The sequence below is a fragment of the Phoenix dactylifera genome, chromosome 2 (assembly GCF_009389715.1).
Source record: "Phoenix dactylifera cultivar Barhee BC4 chromosome 2, palm_55x_up_171113_PBpolish2nd_filt_p, whole genome shotgun sequence".
NCBI classification, from domain to species: domain Eukaryota; kingdom Viridiplantae; phylum Streptophyta; class Magnoliopsida; order Arecales; family Arecaceae; genus Phoenix; species Phoenix dactylifera.
Window position 1 is genome coordinate 26,497,141 of NC_052393.1, and position 22,491 is coordinate 26,519,631.

Here is a 22,491-nt window from a genome sequence, read left to right on the forward strand (position 1 = left end):
CACTTTAAGGAGTGGAAGGCTATGATTGAGAAGCAATCTGGAAAGAAGATCACGAGGCTCGAAACAAATAATGGATTGGAGTTTTGTTCTTCCGAGTTTGATGAGTTCTGCAAAAATGAGGATATCGTCAAACACAGGACAATTAGACATACACCACATCAAAATGGAGTGGTTGAGCGCATGGACAGAATCCACTTAGAGAGAGCTTGTTGTATGCTCTCAAATGCTAGCTTGTCAAAGGATTTTTGGCCATAGGCTGTCTCTATAGCATGTTACTTAGTGAATCATTCTCCATCCACAGCTATTAAATGTAAGACTCTATAAGAGGTATGGCTTGGTAACCCTGCTGACTACACTATTTTAAGAGTATTTGGATGCTCTACATATGTTGTTGATGGAAAATTAGAACCTAAAGTTAAAAGTGCATATTTCTTGGCTATGCACCTAGGGTGAAGGGATATATGTTGTGGTGTCCAAATCCCAAGTCATCTAAATTCATGATTAGTAGTATTGTTACCTTTGATGAGTTTGCTATGCTTCACTTGAGAAAGAAGTCTTTTATTTTGTGTGATTCAGATAAGATGAAGAGTAACATCAAGCAGGTGGAGTTAGAAGTGATGGTTCAGTTTCCCTGCAGTATAGTTCTTCTTCTCAGCTTGGTTTAGAACAGGTGCCTGGTATTACTGAGATGAAAGAATTACCACAGGATAAAAAGTATAGTATTGCAAAAGGCAGACAGAGGAGAGCGATTAGACCATCTCAAAGATATGGTCATGCAGATTTAGTTGCTTATGCATTGTCAATGGCAGAAGTGACAATTGATATTAGCGAGCCTTCCTCATATTCAGAAGCTGTTTCTTGTATTGATTTTGCTAAATGGTTAGTTGTCATCCAAAAGAATATTAAGCTCCTCGTGGTAGCCAAGTTCAAGCATTGCTTGGACTTGGTGTATGCAATGCTTGACATTTGTCCTTCGGAATTCATGTGGAGAAGGTGGAGAAACATTTTACTATTTTGTGGTGTGGCTTGATGAAATTCAAGTCAAGATCGAGATTTGCTAAGTATGCCTTGAATTCCTTGATCGACCCTGCTCCATAATTCCATTCGAAAAATTTGAAGCATCGATAACGAGCGCGAGAGGTATGGTACCGGCCCTAGCCCTTGCTGATCACGCATGCTAGCTGCACAGGATGTGAGATTGGAGCGCACGGGTCATGGGTCTCGAGCCAGTTTTTGATGTGTACCTATCTCTTGTCTCGGTAGGAAAGTTTGAGACTGGTGCATAATGGGATTAGAGTTTTATTAAGAGGCGGCTTTATTCTTGCACTCTTATCTTTTTGATGATGGTAGAATCCCTTCTCCATCCTCATCCATGGACATAGGCTTGTGGCCAATCCACGTAATCTGTGCATGTTGTGTTTTCTTTCCTCTTCTCTCTATCTTCTTGAATCTATTTGTTCTTCTTCTGTTACATCGAGATCTGTCACAACATTAACATATATTTTCTATAAAAGTTTCTTGGAAGAATCAAGGTCACAAGCAGAATAAAGGAATAGACAGATATGTTTGACAACTACTAGAATATATAGAGATGAACCACTCATCTCGGGTGCAAATACAATAACATGATAATCATGGTTAAATTTTTAGTACTAAACTTTCCTTTTAGTTCATTGATATGAAGATATGATTATAGGAATGGTAATTTGTATAATGTTTTATATGGGAACCTCAAATATTTATAGGAACATACTAAATGGTGAAGGTGATTAATAGACATCGCTAAACTTGATGGAATTTGAGATATTAAGCTTGAAGTCTAAAACAACCACGGTTATTCTGGTGAGAGGCTTTGATGAGCATAAGTTGAAAGATCATAAATGCTCAGATTACATTTCTGAAATGTCTAAAACTTTTGTTCATTGACAAATAACAAAAACCAAAGCAAGCAATAACTGTAGTGAAAACAGAATAGGATATGCTTAGTATACTCCTAACAAAAGGTCATTGGAGAAATTAAAAATGGAATTTCATGAAAAATCACAGGAAGCAGAAACTAGCATGAAGACTTGAAACGACAAGTTTCCATCATTCTATGCCATCTCAACCAATACTACTACAGAGACTATAGAAATCTGTCACTTACTGACTTTCCTGATCAGAGGAGGAGGCATTCCTTCCATTATCCATGCTGGATTTATATTGAAATGGAGCACAGACTTTATTGCTGTTAGCGGTCTTTAGATCTTGTTGCTGCAATTAAAAAATATGCACAATCACCTGTTTCAGTATGACACTTTCCTTTTCAAAAGGTAACCACCAAACTTAGATGTATCATATATTGTGTAATGGCAAATTAACACTCATGAATAGGCACCAAATCATCGAATTGGCACTCAACAAAGTGGTTACCTGAACAAGCATCTGTTTAGTCAAAAAATAAAAATGTGAAAAAGCAACAAGAAATTTCATCATCTGTTAGTTAACTTGTTCCCACTCTTTGGAGATATATAAAGTTTCTGAAAAATAATAACATACTATGATATTTTATATCTGTTTTTTATCAGAATTATCAAATGGAGAAAAGTAATGTTACATGTTGTAATTAGTAACTGGTTTCTTAGCATGCCAAGAAGATGAGTTGAAATATGAATAAATTATTGAATTTACTTTACTTGATCAATGACTAGCTCAATCTTTTCCCTCCAAATCAGAGCCTCCTGGATGTTGAATGCTGCCATCTGTTCAATAACAAACCGAAACTATGAACTACTGTTTGCAAAAATAAATGTAATAGCAAATATCAATACTTACAACCTAAAGAAAAAAGCAGAAGGGCTTCATATGGGTATAACATAATAACGAAAAATACAGAGTAGCGTAGATATACTACTAATAATGCCGCAATCAACACATTTAACTATTCCTAAATAAACAAATGTACACAAGAGAATGCACTAAATTCAAAGAATTCTCCAATTCATCATTCAAATTCGAATATCTCTAACACTTGCAAATATAAATACTATAAAGCATGGTCTGCCGAATTATCCTAAATCGAGGGGTTCAGGGTGTACCAAACAGAACTGGCCTAGTATTAGGAAGGTTTGGCCAAAACAAGGCAAGATACGAACCTAGTCAAAACCAGACCAAACCAGTTCGCCCAGACCAAACTGCCTCTCCCATTTATTAAATAGTCCTAGTGCTCTCTTTCTCTCCCTCGATCATGAGATGACCCTTCGCCTCTCTATATCTCTTTTTCTGACCTCCGTCAATCCATCCCCTCGTCTGTTGATCCCAATCCCCTCGCTCGGACTCGGCTTGACCCCATCAAGCTCGTCCACCATGGCACTTGACTACCTCGGCCTCAATGCCGCCACCACGAACTCATCGAACTCATAATCACACTCGATGTCCTCTACTTCCATGGCTCATCCACCACATCCACCACCACCATCTTCTCTGCTAACATCAGCAATGCACTAGAACAACACAGGACCCACCATCACCCTCTTCCTCCTGCTCCCTCTCTCTTGATTATAGGGTAAGGCCTAGGGTTTTGGGTGAACTGACACCTGACTAACACCTAGTACATACCTTGTGTCCATACTCCATACAGTACCATATTGTACCGTACCAACCTGGTACCTAACAGATACAGTCACTAGTAGCAGTTTTGCGAACCTTGCTACAAAGAATTAGTTCTTAATGCTAATTTAGCACTAAAATACCACCAAGAGGGATTAAGTGGAACAAATAGAATTAGCCAGGTGGTAGAGCCGTGAGAACACTTGTTTATTCCATACTTTGGACCTTAGCTCCATATAACAATATGCTACTGCAACCGCTAACTCTAGTTCAACACTCTCCGACTAAAAAAGCAAAATTTAGCCTAACCTTCCACTTGATTTAGAAGACAAGCATAGGAATGTGTGGCGTAAACAAAATTTTCTAATATTAGATGATCAAAATGATGCAATAATATTAGATCAAAGATGAAGAAAAAATTTTCTAATATCCCAGCAGATCCTTATATCTAGAGCATTTCCAAACCACAAATGATCAAAATGGATAAGCATATGTCACCAGTGGCTGTTATAAAGGAGACATAAATGGTTGCCCCACATATCAATTCTTCTTGTAAGGTAAGCCTGATAAGGCAAAATAAGGTTAAGAAGAAAACTTGATATCAAATGAATGCATTCAAGGGCAAGGATTGGCAATGCATCATGTCAGAGAGCAAGAAACTAAAATGAGAAGGATTGGAACAAGTAGCGGACCTGGAAAAGGCAATATGAGAGTTGAACACCCACAAACATTAGTACCATGGAAAATGCAAGTACTAGTAAAGTTTACATATTTACAAACCAGAAGCAGTCATAATTCCAAGAAAGGAGCCTCTAACATGCTAATTTAGAGCAATCTTAATAGAAACCTCGACTAAAAAAGATTTAGAAGAAATTAAGGGCAATCGGAAAAAAGGAAAAGGAAACCTTAATAAAGAAGAACAAAAATGATTTAGAGGCAAATATGTGATGTAACAATGGAATAAGATCCACACCAAGCCAAAGGACAAGAACTTTGTAGCTTAGGAGGCTATGATGAATCAAAAACCAAGTAAAATCATTCAAATGTAAGGGTGAAGCCCAAGCAAATAGAACGCAACCATAACAATTACTAGCTGAAGAATAGATATGCAGCAACCACTACCAATGTAATAAGTTCATCATACGTAAAAATATAGGAATACAAAACCATATTTATAATCCTTACAATGCTTAGAGGTAGGATTGCAAACAAGGTAGGTCAAAACTGGGTCTAGAATGGCCTTGACTCAACTCATTTTCCTCAGCAATCATGATCCATGCAAGGTTGGGTCAAGCATGACCCAAATCCAACCAATGCATTTGTGCCCAGATCGGGTCTAGGCATGGTTCAAATGCAAGATAAAAGAGAATTGCACTATCAGTTCTATATCTAGATGAAAAATTAGTTATAATATAGTTCACAAGTTAAGAGAACTAAAGCGAGCGATAGAGGGGTTAGGGATTCCATAGTCATCGGAATGTGGGTTGGATTGGGTAGGACCAGGCTAGGTCAAGTCAAAGTCACATCAAATGTGGACCTATTTCAAAAATGGCTACACTGCAAGGAGGATCAGGCCTAGTCTAATAAGAAAAAAACATGACCCGGATACAACCTAGCTTTTTACAAAGGACATATTTCTGGCTCTGACCCAACTCATGAGTCCAAAAAATTGGGTTGAGGCTAGCCTAGCTTGGTTGAATGGAAAAATTTGCAGCCATATTTGGAGGATCTCAGGAGGACATCAAGACCAATTGACAAATGTTGAAGAGATTTCTGTGACCTTTTTTGATGTTTTAAGTTAAAAAGGATTATGAAGCTCGAGGGGGGTAAAAGAACACCATTGACACTACAACCAATGTTCAGAATAGGAGTTTGAAGTGCAGGATTCTAGAAAACTAATAGAATTCCAAAAATCGGGTTAGTACCTCTTCAAGGAAATGAGTCAAATCCCTTGATTCCAAGTCAAAACAATAAAACCTAAGGTCACCAATAGATGGACAATCACCCAGTTCTGAAGATGATTAGACAAAAAGAGCTGAAAGTGTGGCCAAGACCATGACGGTGAAACCAAACAATAGAGAATGGAACCAAAGTAATCGACATATACATTATAATTCTTAGAGTCTAATGTGATTGAGCTTAAGGAGATCAGCTTAAGGAGATCAATCTTCATACTGCATCACAATGTAAGCTTAAGAATTATATGCTGGAAGGCTCCAGTAAAATAATTTGCAGAAGAATAAGTAATCTAAAGTATGCAACTACAAATGCCATTGACTCATGGCCCTCACACATTATGCATTCACAACCCATGAATATGACTGTGAAACTGTGCAATTGAACAATGTACATTTGGCTTAGCAATATCTATATAAAGCCAATTGATTTCATAGCATTAACAACACAATAATGAAAGCTTTGTAGCATACCAGTAGTCCCTACACATTAAGGTACTAGATCAAGGAAAAGAAAAAGAAAGAAAAAAGAGCAAAACAAAAAAGAAGAGAAGCATTGACCACGTACCGTTATTCGATGATGCTTCTCCTTTTTGTTGTAAACACACAATACATAAACCATCTGTCAAGAAAATGGAAGGAAAGCACATCAAGATAGGAAATATATCAATCTATATGTCCGATCACCAAAAGCAAGATCTTAAAATGAGCAAACGTAACTTACTTATCATGACTCAAGTATAATTGGAAACTGAATCCATAATAACAATTCTGTAGTCAAAAGGAATGAAATAAAAAAAATGGTCCTATATCCCATGACATGCAAGTAAAATGTTTAAAACTTTGAGAAAAGCTAACACACCCGTGTAGGATTCAACAAAATGAACAAAAATGGTCCTGAGATGTGCTAAACTGTAGCCAAGAAATGGTCCCAAGACACATTAAAAATATGCTTTTGAAAGAAAGAACTCGATTCATGTTTAATGTATAAAAGTAGAGGCATGCTATGCAGCCATGCCCTAACATTCCACACCAATCTGCAATGCCCTCCATTTGGAAGTTAGCTGTACCCCATTTTGAAAGAGAAATAACATATAATTGTATGTATTTCAAAAACTATCCACCCCTCTCGAATCTCCACACCCCAACCTTCTCTTTGTGTTCACTCCTTTGATTACATCCAGTCATCATGCTATGTACGAGGAAAACCAAACAAATAATTCTGTGGGTAGGTTTTTGAGGCAAAATATCTATCTTAGAGAGTGAGGGAGAGCAGGTTAGATAGAGAGAAGGACCAGGAATGGAGTTCAAATCCTAAGCAAGCATCATCATGTAGGCTTCTTGGTCTAGCATGGTCAAGGGCAAGGTTAGCGGCTGGACCCGTATCGGTCGGTTGCCAGTTCGGTACGGTACTGATTCGGTATAGGATGAACCGGACGATTCACCCTAATTCGGCAGACCATGTTTTAAGCCTTTTGGAAAGATGGGGAAGGCGAACGGGTTCAAACGGTGCAAACCAAGTGGTTTGCACCGGTTCCGCTCCAAAGCGCCTGGTTCGGAGCAGTTCATGGCATTTTCCGAAAATTCCAGCCGAACCATGCCAATTCTGCACCGATTTGGTTCGGTACAGGGTGAATCGAACAGTTCAACCTAGTTCGATAGACCATGGTCAGGGGTGTTGCACCATGTGCCTCTCATGGGTTCCACCACAACAGCATCAAGTGCTAGTGGTAGTGGATGAGGTTGTGCAATCGGAGGGAGAACATGAAAGGACGTTGTAGTGGGGGAATATTCAAGGTTTTCAACATCTAAGATGGCTTATTTCTCAAACTCACTTGGTAGTCTTTTCGATGGATCATGTTGTCTAACAATTGAATGGACAAATACCAAAAGCTCATGTCTCTCTATGTTGACCTTAATCCGAGGTAAATATTGTGGTATTCTATTTGTCATAACATTGGAAGAGAGAGGTGGAACAAGGAGGTGGAGAGCTTCAAGAGCAGAATAGGCTGTTTGATTTAATAATTGTTGGTGCTTACTGCAGTGGATCATGTTTCTGTTTTTAGTTTTTGTAGTAATATGCCAAGCATTGGTTTTACTTTGTAGAAGTTCTGCTGCTGGCAACTTCTTGATTGTAGTCCAGCTCGAAACCTTTGTAATAACTTCTTGATTGGCGTGGTGACTTCCTTGGCCCCTTCTTCATTCAGGTCTTTAGCCTATATTTATTCTCATCAATGCTATGGGGGCAATTTCACCATTTTGCTTAGAAATAAAAAAGAAGAACAAATGGAAGAGAATAAACCAGGCATAGGTGTGAGGGAGGGAGAGATGGGTGACAGCAAGGTCCGCCAAAACGGTACTGAAACCTATAAAGGTCGGCGAATGGGTCGGTACGGTACCGGTTCGATACCATACTGACACACGGTACGCTTGGGCATACCGGTTCCATACTGACAAGCCCAGTTTTTTTGAGTTTTTCAAGTCCAATTAATTGATAATCAATCTTTTTCAACTTTTTCACTGATTTTAAGGCTAATTTGATATTTTTTTGATTTTTTTGATGTTTCTATGATCTCGGTTTAACCCAAATAATATATCTTGTAGTTTTAAAATGATACAAAACATAAAATGATTAGTGAGATCTTGCATTCTACAAGAAGCAACATAAAATTTTCTCAAATCAAGAAGTGGGTTAAAAAATATAAAATAATACAGTAAATTACATATATTTAAAGTACAACATATATACCGATATTTAAAATCTCGTCGAGTAGCGATGCCTCGCATAGATATCCGAATAATTAGCATAGTAAGGAGGCACATCAGCCCACCCCTCTAACCAAGCAATATTGTAATGTTGTATATAAGCACTCCGAGTTATAAGTACTCTCGGATCTCTCGCTAAAGCTCTATCTTCAAAAGATATCCTCTGGCTGATAAATTAGTTGATAAAACAATTTTGAAGGAGCCTATCCGAATAAGCTAGCAATAAAATCTGATCTGTAAGATGCTTCGGATTGTGTAGGCTAGTAGCCATCAGAAGATACCTCAGATGCACCATATCCATATCCGTATTCTTTGCCGCTTTAAAATCAGCAAAGTGCTTCTTCATCAGCTGTCGAACCTTTTGTGATCATTTCTGGCATATAGATACGTTGGGATAATCATCAGCTAAGTGTTGCTTCAACCTGGTTATTCCTCCTCTCTTAAACTTCATGTTGTACTAGTTGCATTTTCAATGGTGCCAACCCGAGAGTATTTGCCTATGATCCCGACTAATGTCACGCTCTGGCTCTTTTTTTTATGGTTCCATTTCTGCAGATTTATCAAGTATGTCATTTTATCAATTATTTAAAAATAGCAAAATTTCGTTACAATGAAGATAATTTTTTATCTTAGAAAATACATCTAATTTATCTAAAACATAATAGTAATTTTTTATATTTATTTGTTTATTTATTTTTAATAATTTTAAAATTTAAAAATATGTTTAGATATCATAAATTCAGAAAAATATATTTTCTACTTCAGAAAATACTTCTAAATTATGTAATATGTACTAGTAATCTTTCATAATTTTTGTATTAATTATATATTTTTAATAATTTTTAAATATAAATATTTTAAAAAATTAATTTCAGTTTAGATCTATGTAGAACCCAACAATGGATACTATATATATTTTTTAGACCTGTAGGCATTCATCAAAGGCAACTTATTTTTTATTTTTTTTAAATTTAGGCTTAAGCCACTGTACGTATGATCGCATCAAAACTTAAATAAATAGATATCAAATTTTGCTGCAAAGTAACTTGCATGTCCCTAAATATGCTTCTAATTTTATATTTTTAAATTTTATTTTTTATATTTTATATTTTTAAATTTAAATATATTTTTAATTTTTAAAAATTATATATAATCCAAAAATTAAAAATTTTATGTCATCGAGTAGATCATCTATTGATCTATAGCAGCATATCATAAAATCAAGCCCAAATCAAAAATTTTGGCATGATCTTTCTTTATTTTGCAAATTTCGAGCTATTTTTTCGAGCCAAAAAATAAAAAAAAAAAATGAGATAGAAAAAAGAAAGCACACCTTATTTAGGCTTGGATCTTCCTTCAATCATATTGAATCGGTGTGATTTTGCAAATTGAGGAAAAAGAAGAGCCGTTTAGGCCTCAAAACTCTAAATGAAACAGAGAAGAAGCCTTCCCAACACCTTTTAACAAAAGAAGGAAAGGAAAAGGGGGCCCGGTTCCGAACTGGGTCGACTCGGTACAAATCGAATGGTTCACACCGAGTTCGAACGGAACCGGCCTGTTCCAAACGGCTCTGGCCGGTTCGTGGCCAGTTCTGAATGGTTTAGGCCTTTTTCCGGCCGATTCTGGCAGGTTCGAAACTTGTTCTAACCGGTTCAGAGCCAGAACCGAATTTAGCGAACAAACCGAATTTAGTCGGCTCGGTATGAGCCGAACCAGGCCGTTCGGTCAGGTTTGGCCTACCTTGGGAGATAGGATGTCAGTCTTTGAATGGTGTTACCAATACTTGGTAGTATCAACAAGTATTGGCTTGTATTGCTCGATCAATGGGTAAAAACGATACCCTCCCAGTCACACCCCATTTATATGTCAAAACATATCGGTGTGTTTGAAGAGCCGATTTCTCACTGGTCTAAATCCAGTATGCGCAATATGAACCGGCTCTTAAACCCTTGGTGAAGATATTTCGTAGCCCCAAAGGAACTTTATAGCAAGGAAATGTCTAGAAATCGGGTGAGGATGAGATATGAATATATTTTGAAGCAGATGTAACACCCTAAAGAAAACATTTAAGCTATTAAGGGATCAAAGCTCCACCGCCACAAGTGCAGGAATGTCAATGGGACGGATTCGGTGCAGATAGTGAAAAAACTGAAACCGAAACCGAAAACCACTACTGCCCCTGAAAACAAAACAGAAACCGAACGGTTTTTGAAATAAAAAACTATAATCGCCACTGAAAAAAATCCGCAAAACTGAGACTGAAAACGAAAAACGAAAAACTGCCTCTCCTCGTGCTAGGGTTTGTGGCATGTGACTATGGACCGTCCAAATTAAGTTGAATAGGGGGCTAGGATTACTTGATGGTCATTCTCATGGAGTTAGTGATTTGGATTTACACTAAATATAAAGGGTATCAGGTATGTTCGGTTTTGGATTCGGTGTCAGGTTCCGTTTTGGGTTCAATTTCGGATTGGAGAATTACCAAAACTGTAACCGAAACCAAATCTGAAATTGAATGGTTTTAAATTTTTAAACCTATCACCGAAACCATCCCCATCTAATTTTGATTAAAACCATTCCATTCGGTTTGGGGACAGGTAAAATAATCAAGTGTCCATCCCTCTTGACATCTTTGCACAAGTGGCAACAAGAGCATGCATGCATAGTGGCAAGTGTAAGGTTCTATGAAGAATGGCTTTTCAGTAGTATAGCAATGATGGTCCTTTCTCACTAAAACCATTCATGCAACTCCATCATGTATATAGAATATTGATGATTCTCCATGAAATCCTCCTAACATGTTGCTATATAAAGATTTAAGCAATTGTCAAACATCACTTGGTTTTTTCATTCCTAGAATCCAACTTTTTGATCGACTAGTTTGGACTAGTAGAACATTATTCATGGATAATATGCAATTTAGATGCTTGCAGTCAACAATTTATGCTTCCCTAAAAGAAAAAAAGAGATGAAAAATGACCAATACCTCCACCATGACTTCACCATGGAAATTGCATTACCGTTTGAAGAAGGTAGCTATAGATGGTTATTGCTTAAAAGAATTAAGCTTTTGAATCTGCTTTTAATGAGGTATTTTAGGATTTTTTATGTTTTTATGTTTTAAAGTAGATGTTTTTGAAAGGATCAAGGTGGACAATAATCTTATATGAAGACCAAAATTCACCTCATAGTGGTGGCATGGATGCAAGAGTGCAAGTTTTTCAAATGTGGCTCTTCTGATAAGTAATGACCTCCTTTGCTATCAATGTAAAAACTACATAAATCCAAATCAGCGACCTTTATCCTAGATATTTGCGTTGGGAGACATGTTTTTGAAATCTAAGCACAGCAGTATCAGGCAGATTTAAGTGACAACTGAAAACTTTTCGTTATCTCACTTGTGGAAGGAGAAATTATGATTCCTGCACCCCACAAGATGACACTGGTAGCACTATTATAGAATTATTTGATTAAAAAATGATAAAAAAGGAGAAAGGGGCTCGCCAGGAGAAGTCATTAGATTAGATGATTTTAGGTCTGGCAGGAAGGAAACTCCCAATCGCTGGGATGCATGGTTGATCGAACAAATGAACTTAATATTAAGTACAAGATTCTATGTTAAATCTCGGATCAAGATGAAAGACTTACATGTCCATGATGCATTTTGAGCCCCCTATCCTCCACTCTGCAATTTCCATCTATAAGAAGAGTCTTGATCGGAACCTAAATATTCCCAAAGAGTGAGTCAAGACACTGAAACGTTTCATATGTAAAAAAAATAAGATGATAAAATTGAAAAATCAAATTTAAAGTAGAATTAGACGTTCAATAGCTCTCAATAGTAGGAGGTATAAACTCCAACTTAATCACTTCATATTTCTAGCACAACAAAAATCAAATGAAAAATTAGGAAGAAACAGAGAAAAATTTGAGAGATAAGCCAGTGGAGGTCTCGACGTACCATATTGTCCTGAGGTTTCCTCTTGTAGTAGGCGAGAACTCTGGTCTCGAGGACAAAGTAGCGCATGTGGATGAACGAGCGGCCGATCTTCCTCCGCCCATGCCGGACCATCCATCCCTCATAGACCACCTTTGACATTGTTCCTCTCTCCAGCCCTCTACCCCCGGAAACCTGCAACAGATTTCTACCTCATAATCCCAAACACCACACAAGCAGAGATAGAGATCGGGCCACCCTAACCCGAGCCAACCGCCAAAGTTTAATTCGATCCCTCGATCAACGCAATTCCAACCGTTCTTGGACTGGACGCAGACGAAACAAAAAGAAGGCGGAGAATTCAAAGAACCTTTAAATTCTAATCTTCGGATAAACCCATATTCACACGGACGGCTCCAGAACGAACAAGTCCTCCCGCAATCCGGCGACCACTCCAGAGTCCCGATCGGCCGCAGGCAAACCTCCAGCGAGGACTCGATCGGTTCCGGCCGATCCGCCGGCCAAAGAAAAACTCAGTCTCAGCTATCCACACAAACAAAATGCCCAAATATCCGCGAAAAAAGCAGCAGAACCCTCGATCAAGACAAACCAAACATTTCTTGGTCTCGATCCAAAGAAGAGAAAACGCGGAGAATTCAAAAACCTAGGGGCCCAGATTCGGAGAACACCAGACCGACCGAACACCGGAGAGGGAATCGATCAGCTCCGGCGGCGATCCGCCGGGCGGAGGAGAGCAACCTTCGGAAGGATCGCCGATCAAGAAAAGGGGGGAAGAGTTCGGAACTGACCAAGAAAAGAGAGGGACGGTGCGACTGGGGGAGGGGGGGATTTAATTTTAAAAGAAAGAAGGAAAGAAACGCTGTTTCGGTACTCGGGTTTTTTTTTTTTTTTTTTTTGCCGTTCCTTTCTTCCGTGTGGAAATAGGATTAGGGAATTATTATTGTCGCAAATAGACGGGTAGGGCCATGGGATGGGGTTTATAGCGGCGGATGTGGGAAGAAGGGGAACGGCGGCGGTGGAGCGGGGAGGAGAGAGGGCATCAATCGCCAGCTAAGCCGTTTGAAAGCGGCGACGCAAGACGAGCTGTAGCCGGACGCTGGAGGGAGGGGACCACGACGGGTGGTTCTATATACACCCCCCCTATTGCTAAGGACACCCCCCAAAAACCAAAAAAAAAATACCCAAACTAACATTTAGTGTAATTACCATATTGCCCTTGAAATTTTCTCATACACCCCCCTTCCTCCTCCTCCGTTTCGTTTTGAAAAGAAAAAAAAAACACCCCTCAAACCCCCCTTAAACCCCTCGATCCATTTACATCGTTTAGGCGATCTTTGAAGGAGATTTAAGCCCCATTCGAAGCATAGACAAGCAACTAGTGATTTGGGACGAAGAATCGGCCGCAAAGGTACGTGTTCCACCTTGTTTCGAAATTTTTTTTTTTTCACGGTTCGTGCTCCGTTCGGCACTGGATCGCCGAACAAAAGGCTTCTGTTCGGCTGAACAGTGCCGAACAGAAGCCTTCTGTTCGGCAACCCTCAACCGAACAGATCTGTTCGGCTGCACAGTGCCGAACAGAAGGCTTCTGTCCGGCACTGTTCAGCCGAACAGAAGCCTTTTGTTCGGCGATCCAGTGCCGAACGGAGCACGAACCGTGAAAAAAAAAAGTTTCGGGAGAAGCCGGCGAGGTGGTTCCGGGAGAAGCCGGCGAGGTGGTCGGAGATCGGGAGAATGCCGGCGACGAGAGGAAGAAGGGGGAACGGGGGGGTTTTGGGCGTTGGCGAGGTGTTTTGGAGGGGAAGAGCGGGGTGGGGGGGGTTTGGGGGGTGTAGAGAGCAATTTAGGTGAGGGGGTGGGGAGGGTGGGGGGTAATTTAGGAATTTTTAATTTTTTAGGGGTGTCCTTAGCAAATGGGGGGGTGTAGAGAGTATTTAATTTTTTTTAATTTTTGGGGGGTGTCCTGAGCAATAGGCGGGTGGTAATTTTTGGGGGTAATTTTTTTTTAATTTTTTTTAATTTTTTTTATACACCCCCCTATTGCTCAGGACACCCCCCAAAAATTAAAAAAAAATTAAATACTCTCTACACCCCCCCATTTGCTAAGGACACCCCTAAAAAATTAAAAATTCCTAAATTACCCCCCACCCTCCCCACCCCCTCACCTAAATTGCTCTCTACACCCCCCAAACCCCCCCCCACCCCGCTCTTCCCCTCCAAAACACCTCGCCAACGCCCAAACCCCCCCCCCCCCCCGTTCCCCCTTCTCCCTCTCGTCGCCGGCATTCTCCCGATCTCCGACCACCTCGCCGGCTTCTTCCGGAACCACCTCGCCGGCTTCTTCCGAAATTTTTTTTTTTTCACGGTTCGTGCTCCGTTCGGCACTGGATCGCCGAACAAAAGGCTTCTGTTCGGCTGAACAGTGCCGGACAGAAGCCTTCTGTTCGGCACTGTGCAGCCGAACAGATCTGTTCGGTTGAGGGTTGCCGAACAGAAGGCTTCTGTTCGGCACTGTTCAGCCGAACAGAAGCCTTTTGTTCGGCGATCCAGTGCCGAACGGAGCACGAACCATGAAAAAAAAAAATTTCGAAACAAGGTGGAACACGTACCTTTGCGGCCGATTCTTCGTCCCAAATCACTAGTTGCTTGTCCATGCTTCGAATGGGGCTTAAATCTCCTTCAAAGATCGCCTAAACGATGTAAATGGATCGAGGGGTTTAAGGGGGGTTTGAGGGGTGTTTTTTTTTTCTTTTCAAAACGAAATGGAGGAGGAGGAAGGGGGGGTGTATGAGAAAATTTCAAGGGCAATATGGTAATTACACTAAATGTTAGTTTGGGTATTTTTTTTTTGGTTTTTGGAGGGTGTCCTTAGCAATAGGGGGGGTGTATATAGAACCACCCGACGACGACGGGGAGTTCTAAATACACCCCCCCGATTGCTCAGGACACCCCCCAAAAACCAAAAAAAAAATATCCAAACTAACCTTTAGTGTAATTACCATATTGCCCTTGAAATTTTCTCAGTACACCCCCCTTCCTCCTCCTCCGTCTCCTCCTCCGTTTCGTTTTGAAAAGGAAAAAAAAAACCACCCCTCAAACCCCCCTTAAACCCCTCGATCCATTTACATCGTTTAGGCGATCTTTGAAGGAGATTTAAGCCCCATTCGAAGCATGGACAAGCAACTAGTGATTTGGGACGAAGAATCGGCCGCAAAGGTACGTGTTCCACCTTGTTTCGAAAGTTTTTTTTTTTCACGGTTCGTGCTCCGTTCGGCACTGGATCGCCGAACAAAAGGCTTCTGTTCGGCTGCATAGTGCCGAACAGAAGCCTTCTGTTCGGCAACGCTCTACCGAACAGAAGGCTTCTGTTCGGCTGCACAGTGCCGAACATAAGGCTTCTGTCCGGCACACTGCAGCCGAACAGAAGGCTTCTGTTCGGCACTCTGCAGCCGAACAGAAGCCTTCTCGTGCCAAATCGCGTGCCGTGCTGAATTTTGTGCCGAACAGATCCTCTGATTCATTAATTCTTGGTGATAAATTATTTTATATGTAGGGCTATGCTACAACCGAATCGAGTATAATTGGATCAGAATTTGTACTGGATTACACAAGCGAATTTACAACTTACGAGGTATTATAATATATTGTGCAATTTTGTATTAGTTTAGCGAGCTATTTTTACAACTGTGTACTTACATAAATTGTTTAATGTATAGATCTTCAAGAGTAGAGAGGACTTGTGTAATTGGTGTCGTGAAGCTGGGAGGCGAAATGGTTTTATTGCAAGAGTTGCAATGTCATTCGGACCACTATCGCACATTATATGGTGTGGAAGGGACGATTGCTGAGATCACTCATGCATTATCATATTATGATGATTGTCCACCATATGACAGATGGATGACTATGCCGGACATGGGTCATCTTATAGCATCCTGCTATAATGTTGTCCTATACCATCTCTCGTTGCAACAATGTCTGACCTTCCTACCTCTCCGTTCTGTGCCAGTACCTCTTCTATCCCGCAAAGATATCGCTATCGGATTCGTAAATGGAAATCATTTTGTTGAGGTACTACGTTCACAACACTTGCGAATATTTAATTTTGCTTATTTAATTTTGCTTATTTATAATTTTGTAGCTATTAATATTTTCTTATTTCTAATTTTGAAGGTGTTCTTGTTGCCGGGACATCCCGTTCCGCCAGTAGCGACCAACTGGCGAAAATATCATCTTCCTTGTGCTACCGGATGGGAAAATTCATATGAAGCACGGATTCAACAGTTCAAAGAGAGCATCTCACCTAATGTTATAATTAGCGAGACAGTAGAGTTAGATTGATTATTTATATATGTACAATTTTTGAAAGTTGTAAATTTTTTTGGCCTCTTAGAGTCATGTACTGTGAAACTCCATCATCAATATAAATCAAAAAATATCTGTCTTCGCATTGTTAGATTGATTGTTATGTGCACTGTTATATTTGTGTAAAATAGAACGGGCCAGGCTTTACAAAGATTACACGTAAATGTACCAAAAATATATATTTTTCATTAATATCAAAGGCTTTACAAAGATTACAATGGCTCCATCATCAATCCCTATGACGCTATCGTCGACGCGTGTACTGATGTACGTCCGAATGAGAGGGTCCTGGATCCGAATGAGAGGGTGCTGTACTCGGGCCAGGCTCATCACCCAGAAGTACCTGATGCATCTGAGAAATAGCATCATATAGGTGCCCGGCACCTAGTGACGTAGCCTCTGAGGGACCCATCCGTACAATGTCGGTACTGATACCGAGTGCAGCTGCATTACGCCGCCGGTGCATGTCAGCATCATCATGACCTCCCCTAGCTCCAGAATGAGTACTCGAGCGCAGATGAGGAGGCTGAACTGCAACGTGCGTGATACGGAGATACCACTCCATGTATCCCGGTACGCTGTCTGATGGCCGGGTAACTGGGTGGCTCCTGCTCGCCTGGCTCAGCACGTGGTCCTCCCACCGCTCCCAAAGCTGATCCATATAGGAGTAATGTATCCGGTACGAGCCTGCTGTGGAACCTCTGTTGGCTCGCGTAGGGGCTAGTGGCGCTCGAGGGATGGTCTGAATACGACCAAACTGTCTAAGAACCCTTTCTGGATGATAGGGTTCTACGATATCAAGGCACTTGATGGAGCCACTAAAAAATGCGACGGGTATATATGGGCGATCTCCCCGAAGCCGATGATGGGGATCCCAAATAACCTGTAAAACAAAAGGTCCATTTCAGTTTAATACTATATCGCATATTAAAAGTACTGACAAACACAAGCAAATGGTAATATGATACGTACCTCATCGATGCTCAAAAGGTCCAATGACTCACGTAGAACCACTAAATGGTCCATCGTGGTACGGGATGGAGTACCGGGCATCCAGCGGTGCACGCGGGGACTGGCATCAGTATACTCGAGCGACGGGTGAGGACTGAGTGCTGGAAAATGCTCATAAATCCATGCCCGCAGAAGCGTCATATAACCACTGATCTGTCTCACTGATGACCTCGACGCAATCCCCAACTGCCGATACAAATATGCTAAGGCAGCTGTACCCCAGGCATATGTGCTCACCCTATCCAGATCCCACAGTAAACACAGATACGCTATAGGCACCCTGGTCCCACTCTTATCAGCAAAGAGTGCGCAGCCTAACAAAAATAACAAATAGGCTCGTGCTGCACACTCTATCCTCTGCTGCCTGTCTCTATCAGATACAGAGTGAAACTGAGTCCTCAGCCACTCCATCCTCACAGACTGACCGCGCGATGACAGTACCTCCTGACGCGCGTCTCCAGCTGACACCCCCAACAACTCCACAAGTAGCTCCTCAGCATCCCGATCACTCATCCTCTCAGGAGAAACTGATACTGAGGAACCTGCGACAGGAATCCCTAAAATGGCGGATACATCATCCAACGTGATAGTGATCTCGCCAAATGGTATATGGAAGGTGTTCGTCTCGGGCTGCCATCTCTCTACGAAGCCCGAAATCAGAATCTTATCGATGAATCGATAAGAGCACTGTACTAACTCTACGAGGCCCGACTGCCTCAATAGTGCTCTGAACCTGGTATTTGGTTGGTTTGAAGACCACCACTTCCATTCACCAACCTTGGCAGTATGGTTCATGCACTTTAGTGGAGCTCGTTCCTGTAATATAAATGTATAATTACTACTACTTTATAAAACATCAATAAACAAAATATAATGCTATAACAAATAAACAATACCTGTTGCCTCCAGATGGAAGCTGCTATATGCGTCCTGAAACTGATCAGGACGGACTCATCCTCTGGACCTCCTGGACATGGTCCAACGGACTCATCGTCTTCGCCCCTAGCGGGCATATCATCATGCTCTGACTCAGGAGAGTCCGATGGCATATGAGCAGGCTCGGGAGAAGCAATCCTAGCACGACGTCTCCTAGCTGACGCCGTAGGTCTAACTCTGGCGGGACGGGGATCCATGTCTGAAAATATAGAAATTCAATGTTAGGCTATATCAAAGAAAATAATTCAATTGCATACATAAATGTTCGGCACAAAATTTAGCACGGCACGCGATTTGGCACCAGAACCCTTCTGTTCGGCTGCACAGTGCCGAACAGAAGGCTTCTGTTCGGCTGCACAGAGCCGAATTGCAGCCGAACAGAAGCCTTCTGTTCGGCTGCTCAGAGCCGAACAGAAGGCTTCTGTTCGGCTGCTCAGAGCCGGACAGAACCATTCTGTTCGGCACTGTGCAGCCGAACAGAAGGCTTCTGTTCGGCACCGTGCAGCCGAACAGAAGGCTTCTGTTCGGTTGAGTGTTGCCGAACAGAGGGCTTCTGTTCGGCACTGTTCAGCCGAACAGAAGGGTTCTGTTCGGCGATCCAGTGCCGAACGGAGCACTGGAGGCGGGGGGGCGGGGAGCTACCTCGACGTGGTCGTGGAGGCGCCGGCGAGGTGCTCGTTGCTCGGGAGATGGCCGGGGAGGTGGTTCCGGGAGAATGCCGGCGATGAGAGGGAGAAGGGGAGAATGCCGGCGACGAGAGGGAGAAGGGGGAACGGGGGGGTTTTGGGCGAGGGAGAAGGGGGAGACGGAGGGGGTTTGGCCGCCGACGAGGTGCTTGAGGTGCTTGAGGCGAAGTTTTTTGGGCGGAAGGGAGAAGCCGGCTGGAGTGGAGTTTTGGAGGGGAAGAGCGGGGTTGGGGGGGGGGAGTTTGGGGGGTGTAGAGAGCAATTTAGGTGAGGGGGTGGGGAGGGTGAAGGGTAATTTAGGATTTTTCAATTTTTTAGGGGTGTCCTTAGCAAATGGGGGGGTGTAGAGAGTATTTAATTTTTTTTTAATTTTTGGGGGGTGTCCTGAGCAATCGGGGGGGTGTATTTAGAACTACCCGACGACGACGGAGCGCTCTCTAAGGACTGCGGTCAAATGCCACTAACCTCTGTTATATCTACGGATTTGCCCTCATCCAATACGGAATGCTGAAAAATAGACGGTTAGATGAGATGGGAGTCCATCTATGGCGTGCTTTGAGATTCGCAAGACAAGATGATGGAGGGCGAGATCTCGGATTCGTATTATACTAGCGTTGGTTTGTCACGTGATAACAACGAGACTGGCCGTTTGAATGAGTAGACTAATTATAAGATGGCGCTCCACCTTGTCCCCCGGTGTTCATGGGTTCCCACTTGAAGTCCTAAGGGCTCCAATGGTGAGCCCCAAGCCAAAAAGCAAGGTTTCAATATTTTATCCAATCATGCACTGTTGTTTAAATGGCATGCATGTTCCCAAAATGAGAGGGCCCTATCATAACTGTTTGTTTCCCATTGTCATGGAATATTTGCCATGCACTTAGATCTAAATAGTAATAATAATAATTTATTAGTTTCTTTAAGAAAAAGAAAAATTGATCACAAGAACAAGAAGATATATTCAATTTGATAGGTATATTTAAATTTACGTATGAACGAAAAGGATAGTTGTCATTAAGCCTATTTTGTAACATGATGATAGCTTAGTTTTGACTTTTGTAAAAAAAGCTTGGTTTGCGTGTGTATCTATATACAATGCCGTACTTTTGAAATTATTATAGAAGCGACATTTTTTTCTTGGGTCAATTTAGAAGCACGAGTAAATGTTGGACCCAAAATTTTTCTCTCATATTGCATCAAAGGTTGAAGTTTCTCTCATATCCAAACAAATAAGCTGATGATTAGGGGTGCAAATAGGTCGGATCAACTCGGGTCATAAGTGACCCTAATTTTTAGCTAGCTCATTTATATGTGAAACAATATCATAAAATGTTAAAGATTAATCAGATTCTGGTCATACCTATTTTTAGCCTCAATGGATAATTCGAACCGCCCCAATTGAGCTCGGGCCGGGCCCAATGGAAAACAATCTATTTATAATAAACATAGCAATTACAAAGGCTTCGGCGCAATATTTTTGAGACACTTTACTTTTGGAACGTCATTGTCAAATCAATCTCACAAGTGTTGTGATGTTTACATTCAGACTTCTCTATTTTGTGCTTACGTGCGTGGGTAAGAATTTTGATGGACTATTCTAGATATTTGAAGTGATCAATAAAATCGGCTCTCATAAATTCTCCTCCACCGTCCAATTGAAATATTTTTATAGTTTTTCAAATTGTCATGCCATTTATTTTTCAGATGGAAGGAAACAGTAGAAATAGTCAGATCTTTACCTCAATGGAAATATCTCTGCAATTCAAGTCTTATCATCCACAAAGCAAAAATTTTGAACCGAGGTGATAGGACCATAAATCATAATGCAATTTCTTAGATGATTGATTACTATTAGAAATAGAGAGGGAAGGCAATCTACCAGACCTTTCCTAGTTGACCACTTTCATAAGTGGCCTTGCTTTGATCGTTTCCTTCTACTAGATTCATTCCTTTATCCTTGAGAAATCAAATTACCTTGAATTGTGGAAGTTGCAACTGCTCATGTCATACATCTTCATCAACGACCTTGAATCATGTAGAGAATAGTGCCTTTGATGATAAGGTGATGGCACATAAATCACCTTATCGAGTTCTTGGATGCTACCACCTTCTCTATTTTCCCGTCCTTAATGACAAAATCATCAGCGGAGACCTCGAAGTGATATGAACATGTGAAAAGCAGCACCGCCGACTATGAAACAATCTCAATCATGATTATTGGCTAAAGTTATACTAGCAAATGCTTTAGAAATATCTTCTTCTTGGAAAGAGTGATTAAATTGATACCTACATTAGATAGGTGAATGCCCAACTTTTTTTCTACAAATTTGACATATGGTAGGATTATCAGAAGTAGCTAATCTCTTTCTTCCATATTTGGATGCACTTGATTCCTGCCCATTATTAGACCCCCAAAAGCATTTTTATTTTTATTGTCTTTATTGAACAAAGCCTCTCCCTTTGGATGAGAATGGAGCTTGCCTAGATTTTCAATTTCCCCTTATTATTTTTGCAATTTTAACCAAGAAAGGCAATATGTTGTGAAGCTTCGGAACACCTGAAAAAAGAATCAAATATGGAGTTAGGCCAAAGGTTTGGATCTTGAATAGAGCAAAAGAATCTTACAAACTAGGTGGCTTAGAGAGCATGGAGGAGTCGACATATAATGAGAAGAGAGAAGAGAATAAAAGAATTGTCAATGTAATGCACTCATGGACCAAGGTCCGGAGTCATAGACTCTAACTGGGTTCTAAATCCTCTAAAGATTTGTTTGGATGATTGAAGCAAAAATTCTATAAAATTCGTAGATTGTACTACTGTAATTAGGACTGGGGCTATAGCAGGTTTAGAGTTGGGCGGCCTGAATCTTATGGGCTGCGAAAGCTTGATGGTTGAATGAGTGTAAGCAAAATATGAATCCAACATATTTAATAAATAAGTAAAAATAAATTAATCTATCTATGATTAAAAATTGATTTGGCTTATCTATCAAAAAGCACATAAGCCTCTTCAGAGACATCCGACAAAATTGGAACGATACAGAGAAGATTAGCATGCCCCTGCGCAAGGATGACATGCATAAATCGAGAAATGATCCAAATTTTTGTGTCGGGGTGAGATCGTCTCCTACTCCAATATATTTGGATCATGGATAGAGATAGAGACGCTTTTCTGACTAGACATGTTTATAGAGAGACTAATGGGATCGCTGATTGGGTGGCTTTTTATGTGG

At 40.9% G+C, this 22,491-nt stretch overlaps 1 protein-coding gene and 1 non-coding gene across 3 annotated transcripts in view; one reads left to right on the plus strand and one right to left on the minus strand.

The window, feature by feature from the left end:
- LOC103724215 (protein ENHANCED DISEASE RESISTANCE 2-like) overlaps window positions 1-13,369 on the minus strand; it is a 38,010-nt gene extending 24,641 nt beyond the window's left edge. The window contains exons 1-6 of one of the 2 annotated variants that reach the window (XM_008815408.4): window positions 12,617-13,369; window positions 12,271-12,441; window positions 11,958-12,032; window positions 6,112-6,165; window positions 2,676-2,741; window positions 2,147-2,253 (exon numbers count right to left, since the gene is read on the minus strand). In XM_008815408.4, the coding sequence (XP_008813630.1) occupies window positions 2,147-2,253; window positions 2,676-2,741; window positions 6,112-6,165; window positions 11,958-12,032; window positions 12,271-12,408 (440 nt within the window). In that variant the 5' untranslated portion in view covers window positions 12,409-12,441; window positions 12,617-13,369. Of the gene's footprint in view, window positions 1-2,146; window positions 2,254-2,675; window positions 2,742-6,111; window positions 6,166-11,957; window positions 12,033-12,270 lie in introns of both variants that reach the window. The other variant, XM_017846910.3, reaches the window with a different exon arrangement.
- Window positions 13,370-22,262: 8,893 nt separating this feature from the next.
- On the plus strand, window positions 22,263-22,364 carry LOC120110030. Its single transcript, XR_005510804.1, has one exon. It is a non-coding gene; the product is annotated as a U6 spliceosomal RNA (small nuclear RNA).
- Window positions 22,365-22,491: the final 127 nt, after the last annotated feature.